Consider the following 15,492-nt stretch of genomic DNA (forward strand, 5'->3'; position numbering starts at 1 on the left):
CTGTCGGTTTTGCTCGGCGAAAAAAAACTGTCAGGTTCTGGACGGATGATCTGCCGTCCAACTACCATGGCCCGAGAGCCAAGGCCGGGAAAACCGCAACAGAAGCTCACACTGCAACGGGTACCATCCAAGTCGGGACATAATACCACGACACAAACAAGGGACCGATAAGGAAAGTCGCACGAAGGAAGTTATCACTGGTCGACGCAACGTTCGAGAACACAAGCTGCAATACAAAGTGATGCCATGAGCCAGGTAGCTGACGCTCGCCTGCACGTGTGAAGAATGCGGAATATCTCATCAAGCTGCTCGACTGGAACAGTCCACCACTTAAGGTTGCTCCATCCCCATCTAAATGAACTGCAGTACGACGTGGATTGTCTCACGAGCAGACGGGTAGATAAAGTCGTGCTTCCACGGCACGTCATCTCTTCTCGACTCCCCGCTTCTTGACTTTTTGTTGTTGACACTGCAGATTTGGGTCGAAGTTGCAAGCAAACAAGAGTAACAGCGCATTGTCGGGCAGAAGACTATGTCTTTCAACTGGCGTCGACCCTTTCGGTCGCGGGACGACAACGATGAGCCAACGACACAGGATGCGCCGGCACTGACCCGGGTCAACAGCGCCGAGGTGTCAGACGGTAGCCTCAAATACACGCTGGAGAAAGGAGGCAATGACTCCCAGCCGTCATACCAGGAGGCCACAGGAGCCCCAGTGGAGAGTCGCTCGCCGCTGGGGTACTCTGTCGGTCCAATCACCATCATCTTCCTCAATGTCAGCAAGATGATTGGGACTGGTGTTTACTCTACACGTTAGTAGCCCCTAGCCGCCGGTTTTGGAGAGACACTGACAGAAGACAGCCTCCGCCATTCTTAGAGGGACTGGCTCAGTCGGGCTGAGCATGATCTACTGGACCCTCGGCTTCTTCACCTCCATCTCCACTCTCTCCGTCCTCCTCGAATTCGCCTCCTACTTCCCCAACCGCTCCGGCAGCGAAGTCGTCTACCTCGAGCAAGCCTACCCCCGTCCCCGATGGCTCTTCCCAACAGCCTTCGCCTTCCTCAACGTTGTCCTTTCCTTCAGCAGCGGCAACTCCATCGTCTGCGCGCAATACCTCTTCCGCATAAACGGCCACACGCCCTCCCCCTGGGAACTCAAAGGCGTAGCCATCGCCGCGTACACCGTTGCCTTCCTAGCCGTAGTCTTTCACACCAAAGCCTCCTACGCCTTCTCCAACGGAATCGGCATTGTCAAAACCCTCACCCTCATCTTCATCGCCATCACCGGGCTTGTCGTCCTAGGAGGCAACATCTCCTCCATCCCCGACCCCCATTCCAACTTCCGCAACGCATTTGACGGCCTCCCTCCTACCCCTTACGGCCTAAACAACGCCCTCTACCGCATCATTTTCTCCTACACCGGCTTCGACAACGCCTTCAACGTCGTCAATGAGGTAAAAAATCCCATCAAAACCCTCCGCCGCAACACCTTCATCTCCGTCTTCCTCGTCGCCGTCCTCTACAACCTCGCCAACGTAGCTTACTTCGCCTCCGTCCCCCTCCCTGATCTCCGCGCCGCAAAAGAAATCACCGCCTCCTTATTCTTCACCGCAGTCTTTGGCTCCTCAAACGCGGTTCGCGGACTCAACTTCCTCATCGCCCTCTCCTCCTTCGGTAACCTCGTCACCGTCCTCATCGGCTCCTCCCGCATGATCCGCGAATGCGGTCGCCAGGGCGTGTTGCCGTTTCCTAGATTCTGGGCGACCACACGACCATTCGGTACACCGATCGGGCCTTACTTTGTGAAGTGGTTCATGACAGTGATCATGATCTTGGCCCCGCCGGCAGGCGACGCGTTCAACTTCGTGGTTGACTTGCAGGTTTACCCTTCTTCGTTGTTTCACATCTTGGTTGGTATAGGACTTTTCATCGTCCGATACAGGAGGAAGAAGCTCGGGTTGGGAAGGGGCGAGTTTAAAGCGTGGACTGTAGTGGTGGTGTTTAATATCCTGGTGTATGCGTATTTGCTTGTGATGCCTTGGTACCCTCCCGAGGGCGGACCATACGCGGGAAATGTGAGCTTTTGGTATGCGACTTATGTTGTTACGGGGACTGGGATGTAAGTTCTCCTCCGCTGCTCTCCTCACTTGATTGACAAGCGAAAGGCTGACATGGGCTGGAAAAAGTTTGCTCGGTTGCGGCATCTACTACTACGCCTGGATCTGGCTCCTCCCCAAGTTGAGAGGGTACCGCATCCGGCAAGAGGTTCTGACGCTGGAAGACGGAGCGCAAAGTCACAAGGTGATCAAAGTACCTGTCGAACAACTGGCAGAGTGGGACGCCACTCACGATGCTGTTGGAAGACCGCTCAACAGGACAGACAGCCACTCTGGCGACTCCGAACGCATCGGTGTATCAAGCACAGCAAGAGAAAAGGGCCAAGATGGCAATGTGAGGGATGTAGATCCTGAGAAGTAATTCGTCAGAGCTGTGCGAGCTGCTTGGTGACATGGGGGGGCAACAGATCTGCTAGGCTAAGAGAATATTGTAGGCTAGAGTGTAGCAATTGAAGAATTTCACTTATTCTCCCAGGCAATACCTCATCTCATCATCTCCCAACTATGAACCGCACGCGGTTTTCCCGCTCCTCTGATGGTTGGCCTTGGTCGATGCCCCAGCCACCTATGCCATGGACCGGTCAGCAGGTGGAAGCGGGTTCTTCCTGGCAGAGATTGGTATGACTGTGCTCTACACCAGAGTGATTGTCTGTAATTCCCACTTCTCAATCCATCCCACATCCCATTGATCTGCACGAACCCACAGCATTCCCACCCGCTCATACACCTCATCTTCCCTGCCAACAACACGACGAAGAGCCAGACACATGAGTCTCGCGTCGTCCTGTTTATATGCCACAGTGCCATCTTTTTTGAACGGGTTCTCTTCAGAGCTTATTCTAACCAGGAGTGCCAGGTACTCGTTCTTTTGATCAAAATACGCCGGTTGGATTTCCGTTTCTTCAATGGTAGCTTCCACCCAGTCATACTGCCTCCACACAGACAGAATAGCATCATCCCCCACATCATCCACCTCGTGGATATAAAGCAGCGCAGTGGTAATGTCAAGACCTTTCCTTCGGGAGCACCCATCGACCGGTTCATCCCAAGAGCCGTCACCTATGCTGGGTTCGTGGTTGGGGCCGGGGAAGTAAGACTTGGGGAAGACTTGCTCACTTCGGTATAGTTTCTTCGTACGGCCCCGCAGGACTAGACGAGCGTTCATGATTTCACCAAAAGGATTGGAGGGGTTCTTCGGCTCAACGTGGGCTTCGACCAACTTCAAATCATATGGACCCTGCCCGTAATCCGTCGTGTAGCCGTCCCACTGAATTGTATCGTCTGTTACTGCCCAAGACCATGACGGCGCTCGATAAGGTTGGACGTGGCGGGCAATTTGCGTCTCTTCCTTCCAAAGAAGCCCATTCCTAACGTCACTGCTCCAAAGACCGGCGAGATATCTCGCCCCCAAACTGGCGTGAAGTCTTTGTGTGATGCCGGACAGGGCTGGAAGCTTGTCGCTCCCAAATGTGAGGGTCCTGTTTGAGTATTCTCCCACAAGCGAGTAGTACTCCCGGAAGAGATCTTTTCTTTTCAATGGCTTTGCCGAAAGGTCGGAGGCGTTACTGGCGTCGAGCACCGCGGTTATGTCGTCAAAGACCGAGTGAGCTCTCTTGTCCCCTTCAGGCAGGATGCCAGCCTCAGCCGATTCCTGGCCAGCGCGGCATCTCCAGTATATCTGATGTCTTCCGTAGATAAGGTGGCGGCGCGAGAGTAGAAACTCCTGAAATGTCCAGCCTCTTGAGTTCAGAACGCAGGCCATATCTAGCCTCCTCAAATCCTCGCGGTCATTAGGATGCCTCCATTCCAGTTTCAACTTTCTAGCTTCACCCTGTTCCGATAGCATCGTGAGAGGGACCGACATGGGTGGTGGCCCCGCGGTTGAGGCTGGGTTGAGAATTCCTGCGGTACTGCGCTCGGATACAAACGCTGATATTGTAAAGGTAGAGGATCCGTAGATCTGAGCCATCTTTTTCGACTCGACTTCCCAATCCTGTCTGGAATCTTGCATGATACAGAGTGAGTCAATCCATAGGTACTGTATGCCCAGCTTTCGCGTTATTGTTATTGCGTCTCGGAAGTTTGCCGGGAGGCTGTCGAACGAGAGCGATGTCGTAAACGTATCCAGTGTTTTGGTGGTCAGGACAGGCTCGATTCTCCCGCCCCAGCAGTGGCTCAGCGCTACAAACGGAGCTTGAGACCCGTGCGAATGGACAACTCTGAGTGTTTTGAAGTCGTTATCTGGAGTCCCTACATCGACTACTCTTGTCGGAAGGGTTGGGACCTTGTTATCCTGGCAGCATCTGTGACATTGCTGACATTTTTGTAACCACGACCTCGCGATCTCAAAGTTCTCCTGTGAGCCAAGATCGCTGTCGAGCTCGGAAATTCCAATCCGTACATTCTTCAGAGTTATTGGCTGATCCGGGGGTACCACCAACCTCAGTGGCATGACAGGTATCTCGTAGTGAAGCTGTATCACATCGTCATCGCCATAGTCGACATTCATGAAACCGCCAACTTGCACAGCAAGAGTGTCCATAATGGTGATTGATGATAAATTATCACGATATGGATACGTGCTGGTGAGAGCGATCTTGACATCCGACTGCTCCAGGCTTTTCGCTTTCTCGTACATCGACATGGTCTCATCCTGGCTGCTAAGCCCGAAGTATTGGTCTTCTTCGACGGGATTTTGTTTGAAGGCGTGGATGATTAGCTGACAAAGGTCGCAGCCTTTTATCGCTGACTGTTCAAGGTCGTTGAAACTCTTGTGATGCTTGTAATATGCTGAAGACGGGAAGTCATGAAAGCCAACCTCCTGTTTCGTCAGTTCAAACAGGTGTTGGATGGACAGCTCTGTACAAAGTGGACATCGAGTAGACATGATGAGGATGACGTTGGAAGTGCAAGGTGAATTTCCATGTTGCCCAGCAAAAGGTTTCATCAAGTGCTGTTGGTTCGAGCCGGATGAGGGCGAACGGAAACTCACCAGGGCCCGCCCCTCACGTGATTATTACCTGTTGGTCTCACCAACTGGAATTTTTTTTAAAGCAGTGTTGAGGCCCTTCGTGACCAACATATATCACTGGTGAACTAACATGATGATGGAAGAGCTACGGCGTAATGAAAAGCTCAATCGCACCATGAGGTCGGTGAATTTACGGCTTGTTCCGGCCCAAGATCCCAAAGCCTCCCTCTGCATCCTGGTGCCCCAAATCAGAAAGAGCCAAGCGACTTCTGGGACAGGCCGTTGAGATGCTGGTAAGGGTCATCATTGGTCAGATACTGGAAATAAGCGATCCAAGACCGCACCAAACATCCACAAATTTGGTGGCGCCCGCGTTAGCCCAGTTCGAGCTGAAAATCCCGGACTGGTCGAGAACCATTTCGCCGTCGGTAGTCGCATGCGAGGCTTCGGGGCTGCCTCACCGTCGTTCTGGCCACTTTTTTTGTGGTATTTCTGTCGTCCTCTCGCTCGATTTTGGTGCGGAAGGTCGGTTTGTTTTGTTCACGATCCGTCGATTTTTGGCGTCATTTGGCGGCAAACAGAAATGGACATCATCGACAAAGTGAAGGGCTCCACTGACGAGCAGGAGCCCCACCCCGGGAACCCGTTTATTGCCGGCGACCCATCCTCCAACTCGGACCGCGATGAAGACACTCAGGCCAGAGAAGACGCGAACAACGCCCACGATGTCGAGGAGGAAAAGGAGTCGATACTGCCCAAGTTGGGACTGCCGATTGCGCTCCTGGTCGGCGCCGCCATAATGGGAGGGGGGACCTATGCCGTCGTCGCATATGTTCAGAATCTGGTTGCGAACGCTGCGGTGGACAATGATGAGGCCAAATGGATCCGACTGGCGAGAACTGACGCATATGATGGTTGTTACTTAGGTTGCACCAGTTGCGATGACCCCAACTTTGCGTACAATGCATGCCAGCTCACCACCCGTGTTGATGTCAAGGGCGTTATCTGCAATGCGAACAAGATGTGGAATTGGGCTGTCGAGGACCGGTACCCAAAGGAGTGTCTGAAGGCTGTCAGCAAGGTCATCATGGGTGATGCGCTCGAGGACCTGAAGAACCACTATCGCAAGCGGTACGCCATCATCACCGTTGCCATTGTAGGCGGGTTAGCTGTCGGCTTTCTGGTCTACTTTCTCTGGCGCAAGTTCGCCAAGCCGAAAGAGACTCCCAAACCATGGTCGACGTATGACCAAACCCCAGCTCCGTTTTCCATCAAGCGGCCAGCAACATGGAAGCTGCCCAAGAAAGAGAAACCCGAGAAGACAAAGACCGAGCACACCGACAAGATCACGACCACCACCACCACCACCCCAACTACATATGAGCCAACAAACCTGGCCCCCCACGGAGCAGTCGCAACAGTCCCCATCGTCTCCCCCTCCCGCTCCTCCTCTCGTTCATCCTGCTCCTCAAGAGCCTCATCCACCCACAGCGCCCAACGCATCCCTACCCCCCCCACCTTCGACCTCCCCCGCCCCAGTTCCTCCCGGGTCTCCTCCTGCTCCTCATCCTCCAGCCCCCGCCTCTCAACCCTCATCGGCGCAGCCCTCACTATCACCACCTCAGGCGCCTCCGCCTCCATCTGCATCCGCGACCAACCCTGGACCCAACACTTCATCACCTCCTCCCCCTCCCTCACTCAAAAAACCATCACTGGCACCATCCACGGCTGGTTCTCCGAGTGCTACCAAATCCAAAAATGCAAGCAAAAGTGCCGGTGGTCCTGCTCAGGCAGCTCATGCGGAAATAAATGCAGCAAGGAGTGCCACATGGAGGACAGGACGAAAAAGGAGCCAAAGGTGTTTGTCGATGCTGTCGTGCCGATGGTAGCAAAGTGCGGGTTTAAGATGGTGGATACGCTGAGCGGGAGTGAGACGCCGACGGTGAGGGTGGCGAATGGTGGGATTGAGAGGGGGTTATATGTGAGGATTAGTGTTAGTGGGTATAATGTCACGGATGCGAGGAGGACAGATAGGAGCGTGGAGTGTTTGCATGCATTGGGGGGTATTTAGGGAGTGTGATGGTTTGGTTTGGGTTGTTTACTTGGAGTCAGGGGGTGTTCAACGGGGTTTTGACGGCATATAATGGGCGGAGAAATACGCGCGTTATCATGATACCAGAATGTTTTAATTCTTTTTTTGTCTTGGTCAAGCCTCGACTGCAAGGAAACGAGGGAAACACCGGACATGATGGGAGACTGAAACAAAAAAACGAACAGAAACGAAATGCTTGCTGTTGACAAAAATGCAAAAGATACATGTCCCCTCGACCGGAATCGAGCCGGTGACCTTTCGGTATCAATAAATTCCTTTACAGCCGAACGTGATAGCCAACTACACCACAAGGGGATTTGAATTTGTTGTAGACCTAGGGCGGATTCTGTACTTGTGTGGCAGTGGAGATATGCGGGAATTATGCGTCATTCGCCGGTGGCTTTCGGGCCGAAAACCGCGAGGGGTGAGCTGGTCTGTGCTTTGTGCCACCACAATTCTTTGTCTTTTAACATCTTTAAAGAGGACCACATTTGGGTAAAAAGGTGTGAAAGGGGATGGCTAGGAGTTGGAGAGATCTGATGTCTGGATGACGTGGTTCCGATAACTCGGTTCCTGCAGAAGCGTCTCTTGGCAACTGAAGAATCTTCACACAAACCGCCTTCCAATGTTTTGTGGGCGGACACAGCTCTGGCGAAAACAATGATCGGACGAACCCCACCAACCACTGCCAACCTCAGCGTTTCATCGACATTTTCCGCAGGCTGATCTTCTATAAACAACATCTCATCCAATGAACTGTCCCAAGTCAGGCGTTCTTGGGCGGGTTGCTGACGACAACCCCGCCCAATATATTCCCAGAATTCCACAGTCCGTCCCAGATTGTCACCACCACGTTGCCTTGGCCGCCCCCGAAGGCCGAGACAACTTACATCCAGTATCGATAGCAATGGCAGCTTTGAAACGCAGTGGCTTACTGCACGCTGCACCTACCCGGCACTTCCTCCACAAAAATCAGGTACAGCATTGAGCTTGTCAGGCACCTTTCCGCTGGCAGAACCGGGTGGTTCGGGAGATGGGCTGGGATCATCCTCTTTGCCCGGGTTACACTGCCCTCGACCTCTTCTGCATGTAGGCACCCAACCACCAATGGCGGTTGTCAATGCACGGCTTTTGCTTGCTGATTTGGCGGCGGCAGATGGTCCATGACGATGGCGAGCTGCATATCAGTGGGTGTCCTTTGTGGGTTCCCAACCTGCACAAGTGGAAGCGGACGGATCCGGTGTTGTTGCCATTCGCCCCGGCAGGACCTGTCGATCCATTGTGTATCCTGGCCTAAACCCCTGATGCTGTAGATCAAAAAGTATGCATGCTTATTTCATAATCAATGGGTAAAAGGTGGTCAAGCTGCACCTTTGGTAGTTCCCGAGCTCCCACATCACCACCACCGCCTTCTTTCTTTCTCCAGTCCCTCTCTTTTCCCTCGCTATCGTCTCTCCTTCTATTCTCAACACATAATGAAACCCCCAACTATCACCACCACCCTCCTCTCCCTCCTCCCCTTCACCCTCTCCCACCCCTCCACCCCCCACCCCCTCATCCCTCCCAAAGTCGACCTAGGCCCCTACAACCCCTCCCACACCCGCCGCTCCTCCCCCCACCACGGCTCTGGCCTCTTCCCCCAGCTCCTCTCCCATTCCTCCCCCTCCCTCGGCACATTCGGCCAACGATACTGGTACTCAACAGAATGGTACTCCGGCCCAGGCGCCCCAATCATCCTCTTCAACCCCGGCGAACAAGACGCCTCCAACTTTGACGAAGCCTACCTCTCCAACCAGCGGTTGCCAGGCCGCATAGCACAAGCCGTCGGGGGTGCCGTCGTGGTGGTGGAACATCGCTATTACGGGGAGTCATCCCCCTTTGAAGAGCTAACAGAGGAGAACTTGCGGCATTTGACGCTGGAGAATGCGCTGAGGGATATGCAGTATTTTGCGAGGGAGTGGGATGTCCTGAAAGAGGCCGGGGATGGGACGGGGAACGGGGGGCCGGCGTGGGTTTATACTGGGGGGAGTTATGCGGGGAGTTTGGCGACTTGGCTGAGTAGATTGGAGGAGAAAGAAGGGGAGGAGGGGAAGGAGAGGGCGTTTTTTGCTTATTATGGGAGTAGTGCTGTTGTGGAGGCTATTGGGGATTTTTGGCAGTATTTTGTTCCGGTTTTGGAGGCTATGCCGAAGAATTGTACGAGGGATGTGGAGAGGGTGGTGGAGTTTGCGGATGAGGTTTTGGGGGGTGGGACAGAGGGGGAGAAGGAGGGACTGAAGGAAAAGTTTGGGTTGGGGGGGTTGGAGGATGAGGATTTTGCTGCGTGAGTTTCTTGTTGCTATCTGGGTTGGTTGGATGGGATGGTGTGCTAACAAAAGACAGGGAGTTGACTTGGGGTTTGGCGTCGTTGCAGACGACGCAGTTTTACTCGGAGAAGAATATAGGGTACTCGCCGTTTTATCGGTTTTGTGATTATGTCGAGGGGATGTATCCAGTGGACCCCAATGCAACCGTTCCTGGAGAGGACGGGGTTGGGCTTGAGAAGGCGTTGGAGGGGTATGCGAGGTACATCAAGGAGGATGTCGTTCCTGGTTGTGTGTCTCCCATTTCTTCTGGACGTCGCATTGAAGCTAACAATATCTCTAGTCTGTGCCAAGTCCGGCTACCCTGAATGGCAAGATGAAAACAGCACCCTCTGCCTCCAAAACATGAACGCTTCCTCTCTGGCCTTCACCGACTTGTCAGTAAAGAACTGGGGAAACAGACAATGGTGGTGGCTTCTCTGCAACGAACCGTTTGAGTGGTGGCAAAGCGCACCGCCACTGTCATCGTCCTACCCAAGAGTCATCTCCGAGTACGTAACAGCAGAGTACTGGGCTTCCCTGTGCCCGCGATTCTTTCCAAACACGACCTATACCTTGGCGGAAGGCAAGACAGCGGGCGATGTCAACGTCAGAACAGGTGGCTGGGACTTGACGTCGAACTTGACGAGAACGATGAATACAAATGGGCAGTATGATCCATGGAGGGATGCCACGCTGAGCAGCACGTTCCGACCTGGTGGTGTAGTGACCGAAATGGAAAAGGATGGGCTGCAGGTGAGGTTGGTGAAAGGGGGGACTCACTGCAGCGACTTGGTTGGGCTGAACTGGGAAGCGAACGCCGAGCTGGATGGGTTAGTGGATGGGGTTGTTGACCAGCTGGCATGGTGGATAGGGCAATATCACAGTGATGCCTACGACAGAATGAGAAACACGACGCGGAAATAAGAAGGTGGTACTCAACAGTGATGAAGTTATGAAGTTGATGACGAGCGTTTGTTCAAAGACATGGAAGTTTGCAAACCCATATTTTTCAAAAAGATCACAAAAATAAATCAGATCATAGGACTCTCCCACCGGGAATTGAACCAGGGTCTCGAGCGTTGTTGGGTGACAAGCTCACATACTGACCACTATTCTATGGAAGACTGAGCAGATGTTGGCACCTGCTATAGGCTGTTGCCGCAGTTTTACACGGAACAAGCTATTATAATGTTTGTGTCAACTTCGCTGTGTTTCGTTTAGTAAACCCCCTGGTCCCGGACTGTAAGTTATCGTTCCGAATCATGACTCTCTAGAACCTCCACCATTTCAGCGTACGATCCTCGAGACTGTCGACCAGAGGCCCAATAGGACAAGACTCGAGAAAGCTCTTATACTTGTGCGCCGTGTCGATCCACTCATGTCTATTGATCTTATCCCTGGCGTCAAAGACGCGGTACCTCTTTCCTGGTTGGCGGCAGACGAATAGATTGTGCAATGCCCAACCGTTTCGACCGTGAGCGAAATCCCCGAATGCCACAACTTCCAGAGAAGAGATGCCCCGTGGTCCGAATATCCAATCTAGATGCCTAGCGAAAGAAGGCAGAACCATTTTTTCAAGTTCGTCAGGGGGCACGACAGCCAAGTATTTGTCAAACCTAAACGTGGAACGAATCCTAGAGCTGGAACCGATACCTGATGTCTTTTGGGGATATTCAAGTGCCCGTGATCCTCTGGCTTTGAGGTGGGACCCAGTTTGCCTAAAATGCAAGATTTTCAGAGTGGACTTCAAGGCGAAAGGCCCCAGTATCTCTTTCTGCAAAGATGATGAAGAATGTTAGATCAGAGGTAATCAACGACAGGAATTACTAGCAGTCTACTCACTAATGACTCAAAATGCTCGTTTGTATCATACGGAAAGCCGAGACACTCAAGATCAAGCAGTGACATGGGATGGAAAGTAGGAGAGATCTTCCACCTGTCTCTCTCTGACTGTGGGATGTCAAAATGACAGCCATCATGAACTGGGTCGGCCCTTCTTGAGCGATAACCTGGCCCTGGGCGATCTCCCCGTTGGTGCACGACCAGTTTTTTCAAGGTGGCATGATGGTGGGAAATAGCATCCCATAAAGGAATCATTGTTGATGGATCAGGCCTAGTTGGGGATGGAAGACTGCACGGTATGACAGCCTTGGTGAACCCGAGAAACAGCTCTTTCAATCCTCGGAAAGATGAGAGAAACCGGATGATTTGTTCTTCTTGGTTTTCTTCATCATCGTCCTCGTGTGATTGAATCTCGAACTGCTCAAGACACAATGAAGTTGTTGTTGCCACGGATCGTTCTAGAAGTCGTTCCCACAAGTGGCAATTGCGTATCGTAACAGTCTTTACCGTCGTGATATCAATGGCCTCTTTCATCCGTCCGCCAAGGGAGACATTGTTTAACGATAGGACCGTTAACACTGGGAACAGAGGTCGTGTCTCTGGAAGGACCCGACTGAAAGGTGTCAAAGTGGCATCAAGCCAATCCCACGGCGTGTCAAGGTTGCCGTGATCAGGGTCGACATCCATGTCATCCTCCGTCACACAGGGGTATGCCAATGTGACGTCCAGCTCGGTGAGATGCTCTCGGTTCCTCTTCAGACACTCTCCCAATGAGCCAAGCAAGACATTGGGGGGCTGATGCCAGCTGATGTGGGTCAGATGACGAAAAGCTATTGGGATTTCTTTGTGTGAATCCAAGCACCCCCCATCTGTGATGAGCCGGAGAGACCTCAGTTGGGGTTGCCTAGCATGTAAGGTGTCCAGAACATTGCTGGAGATACATGTGGCAAGGTCCCAGCTGAAGCCATCTAATTGACCGGCAGGGATGCGCTCAAGGACAGAGTCCGCCATTTGACAAAGACGAGAAAGATCATCAACTGGCAGTGGGTCTCTTTCAACAAGAGCTCCGTCAATCACCCCCTTTTCTTGTCCAGTCGAGTCTGCTCCGTCATGAGGTTGGACGTGCAAGCAAGGCACATTGGGTATCTTTTCGGGTTCCGCTTCATTTGCTTCCTCTCCAATCTCTTCTTCAGGTTTTGTGTCAACATGCAATGCTTGCCACGCTGACCATCGCAAATCCCGACTAAAGGTGAGGTGTTTGGCGTTTCGCAACGCGGGAGTGGCACTTTGGAGAGCCGATGCGCACTGAGCAACGCGGTCGATGTCCAAGATGCATCGCTTACGCTTAACGCGAGGTATATTGATGCGGATCGCTTTCCAGAGTTTCGGTGCACATACTGAGTGGAACAGCTTAGACACACTGGACAACGATTTGACGTCTTCCAATAAGAGGCATCTAATTATGTCATGCAGAAGTTCCACGGGGAGGTGGTTGAGCATGATGATTTCGGATGCGAGGGCGGCGATATGAGGAGAAGTGAGATATACCTCAGATAGGTAGGTAGGGAAGCAAACCATGAGCGGGGAGAAATGGCTCTTATAGTCTTGTCGACGTTGTTGGTCCCACTGATTATGATAGCGAATCCCCTTAACCAATCAAGTTTGAAGTGGCCGACCTCAAGGCAACTCATGCCTCGATCACCAACAGGCGCCACATATCGCGAGATTTGAAGTTGGGAACTGGGAATTGACGTTCAGAAGGTCTTCGGCGTGTCTTTTGTCCATCTTACAAACGAAACATAAGCAGTGCAATGGATACTCTTAAAAGTACAAGCCAATGATGATGCTCGATTTTTGTCTCATGCATGTATCCGTAAAAAAATGAGTCACTGAATCCGCTTGCACAGCCTGGCAAGTATTCATTACTATTTACCCCGTACAAGCTGTAGAGTTACGAAGGTTTCCACATTGCATCGGCCTACTATTAACCCCCCAAATTCTCAAGACCTACCACAGTACAAACACAATATGTCCGAACCCTCAGAGCTAACCCCAGTTCAAGCCTGGGACAACATTGCATCTTTTTGGGATGAAGCCATCACCCCTGGAGGCAACAAATACTTCCACCGTCTCCAGGCTCCCTGCCTCCACCGCTTTCTCGCTAAGCATCTTCACCGTGATGCGAGATGCTTAGACTTAGCGACTGGCAATGGAGTGGTTGCCCGCTGGATGCTTGATCGAGGAGCGGGCTGGGTCCTGGCGACAGATGCCAGCGGCGAAATGCTCGAAATCGCTAAGCGCAACTTTGCCTCCGGAGGGTGTGATCCCAAGAGGTTTACATGCCACAGAACCGACGTTACTTCAGAGCAGGATATGAGAGCCCTCGAAGAATTTCATTGGCACGGAAGACTCTTTGATGTCATTGTCATAAACATGGCTCTTATGGATATCGAAAGACTGGATGTTCTCGCAGCTGCCCTGGCCCGACTTCTTAATCCTGGTGGAGTGTATGTAATGCATTCGTGCTGGAACTTTCCGTTCTTCTTGAACTAATGCCTCTCAATAGATTCGTCGCCACTGTTCTTCATCCCGTCTTTTTCACCTCCAACGCAGCCAAGTCGATCTCCATCTCATTCGACCCCGCCACCGGTGAGCAAGTGACGGCGCGGTCAAAAGTTATCACAGAGTATCTCGATGTTTCACCGGCAAAAGGAATTGCTTGCCCGAGTCAGCCAGTCAAACAGATGTACTACCATCGCCCCATTCATGAGCTTCTGTCTATCTTTCTCAAGGATGGGAAGCTTGTCATGGATGCAATCGAAGAGCCAGCTTTTACCGAAGATGATTTTGATGAGAGGAGAGTAGAGTCGAGCACAAACTTTACGCAGCTTCCAGCTCTACTGGCTTTTAGACTGAAGCATCGAGTTGACAAGGTTGAGTAGGGGGACTGATCTAGGGGTGACTAGCCGGACGCAAAGCAAAATACACGGGGGCGATGACACATTGTTGGAGGGTCATTAGTGAAAATCGTTGTTTCAAGTGACCCTCAAAATACAATGTCATACACTCTCTGGGCTTTCAGGGTTGCAGAACCATTAACCTGGGATGTAATGGAAGTTGGATGTCTCGTAGACGAACTTACACTGATATAACCCTAACCCGGTGGATAGCCCTCATACCCTGAGACGACTGACCCAACAAGAATTTTCGGCAGACCAAACGACACACGCATTTTGGACAGGTAATATGTCTTTGTGGAGGAAACAATTCATAGCAGATTGGTTTTGACCTGACCCAAACACTTCAAGTTCCCTTCCCACCAGAAACCGCATCTCAAGAGTCTGCAAAAGCTTTTGTGGCTCTCCCAAGTTCACATGCCAAGCCACCCACCCACAGACTTTTGTCCTTGCAGCCAAGCCCCACTTTGACTCGTCACTGGTGATCCTCTTCTGGATGGTGTTGAAGCCTGACTCGCGCCAGCCCAACCAACGCTCAACGTCCCCACAAAGCTGCGCCTCTTTGACACATGAAGGCAAATCCCTCACCCAGTCTCCATCAAAGCAGTCCGGTATAGTGTAACGGTTAACATATCGCGTTTTCACCGCGAAGCTCGGGGTTCGATTCCCCGTACCGGAGTCGATTACGTTCCAACCATCTGATGATGGTGGCAACATTTTTGCTCGATCCAGGGTGTTGCTCCGAGTCTGGAGAGGTGTTTTGTTGGCTGTCAGGGCAACGGGCTGATTTTTGACGTTGTCTGGCCATTTTTCTTTGGTGTGGAGACTTGGGCAGAACAGACCAGACTGTCTGGATCTGGCTGCGAGACAGAATTTTAGAAGATTCAGAGCAGGTACTTACTTTATGGTATGACTTCCCTTGGATATTTCTGCAGCTCTCTATAAGAACAGCCTTTTGAACACATACTTCAGAGACTCAGTCAGGGATAGAATACCTATCTAGGATATCCTTGGGCGAGGTTCAAGAAGCGTTTGTTGATAGGTTTCAGACCTTTTCGTGTCCCACTCACACTGGAAAGGAACAAGACTCGCTTTCGGTTAGCAAACAGCCTGAGTCTACAAAGCCTTCCTCATGTCAAGACAGCACGGAGATACGCGTATTTCGGAC

The 15,492-nt window shown here is 52.0% G+C and overlaps 5 protein-coding genes and 3 non-coding genes across 8 annotated transcripts; 7 read left to right on the forward strand and 1 right to left on the reverse strand.

The window, feature by feature from the left end:
* Nucleotides 1-532: 532 nt before the first annotated feature.
* QC761_401240 (uncharacterized protein) lies at nucleotides 533-2,620 on the forward strand (the record flags this gene model as incomplete). Its single annotated transcript, XM_062878411.1, has 3 exons — nucleotides 533-812; nucleotides 862-2,119; nucleotides 2,187-2,620. The coding sequence occupies 3 exons, from the start codon at nucleotides 533-535 to the stop codon at nucleotides 2,476-2,478; spliced, it is 1,830 nt and encodes a 609-aa protein (XP_062731839.1). The 3' UTR covers nucleotides 2,479-2,620.
* A 128-nt stretch (nucleotides 2,621-2,748) lies between these two features.
* QC761_401250 (uncharacterized protein) lies at nucleotides 2,749-5,004 on the reverse strand (the record flags this gene model as incomplete). Its single annotated transcript, XM_062878412.1, has 1 exon — nucleotides 2,749-5,004. One exon carries the CDS (start codon nucleotides 5,002-5,004, stop codon nucleotides 2,749-2,751), a length of 2,256 nt encoding a protein of 751 aa, XP_062731840.1.
* Nucleotides 5,005-5,375: 371 nt separating this feature from the next.
* QC761_401255 (uncharacterized protein) lies at nucleotides 5,376-7,232 on the forward strand (the record flags this gene model as incomplete). The annotated part of the gene is given in 3 exon segments (XM_062878413.1): nucleotides 5,376-5,397; nucleotides 5,403-7,069; nucleotides 7,197-7,232. Coding segments are annotated over 3 exon segments (1,725 nt in total).
* A 175-nt stretch (nucleotides 7,233-7,407) lies between these two features.
* Nucleotides 7,408-7,495, forward strand: QC761_0061870. The gene has a single exon. It is a non-coding gene; the product is annotated as a tRNA-Tyr (tRNA).
* A 216-nt stretch (nucleotides 7,496-7,711) lies between these two features.
* QC761_401260 (uncharacterized protein) lies at nucleotides 7,712-10,449 on the forward strand (the record flags this gene model as incomplete). The annotated part of the gene is made up of 3 exons (XM_062878414.1): nucleotides 7,712-9,503; nucleotides 9,563-9,774; nucleotides 9,827-10,449. The coding sequence occupies exons 1-3, from the start codon at nucleotides 8,656-8,658 to the stop codon at nucleotides 10,447-10,449; spliced, it is 1,683 nt and encodes a 560-aa protein (XP_062731842.1). The 5' UTR covers nucleotides 7,712-8,655.
* A 120-nt stretch (nucleotides 10,450-10,569) lies between these two features.
* Nucleotides 10,570-10,649, forward strand: QC761_0061890. Its single transcript has one exon. It is a non-coding gene; the product is annotated as a tRNA-Asp (tRNA).
* A 2,528-nt stretch (nucleotides 10,650-13,177) lies between these two features.
* On the forward strand, nucleotides 13,178-15,110 carry QC761_401280 (uncharacterized protein). The gene is made up of 2 exons (XM_062878415.1): nucleotides 13,178-13,874; nucleotides 13,934-15,110. Exons 1-2 carry the CDS (start codon nucleotides 13,396-13,398, stop codon nucleotides 14,307-14,309), a joined length of 855 nt encoding a protein of 284 aa, XP_062731843.1. The 5' UTR covers nucleotides 13,178-13,395; the 3' UTR covers nucleotides 14,310-15,110.
* On the forward strand, nucleotides 14,932-15,003 carry QC761_0061910. Its single transcript has one exon. It is a non-coding gene; the product is annotated as a tRNA-Glu (tRNA).
* Nucleotides 15,111-15,492: the final 382 nt, after the last annotated feature.

The sequence above is a fragment of the Podospora bellae-mahoneyi genome, chromosome 4, assembly GCF_035222275.1.
Source record: "Podospora bellae-mahoneyi strain CBS 112042 chromosome 4, whole genome shotgun sequence".
Classification (NCBI taxonomy): domain Eukaryota; kingdom Fungi; phylum Ascomycota; class Sordariomycetes; order Sordariales; family Podosporaceae; genus Podospora; species Podospora bellae-mahoneyi.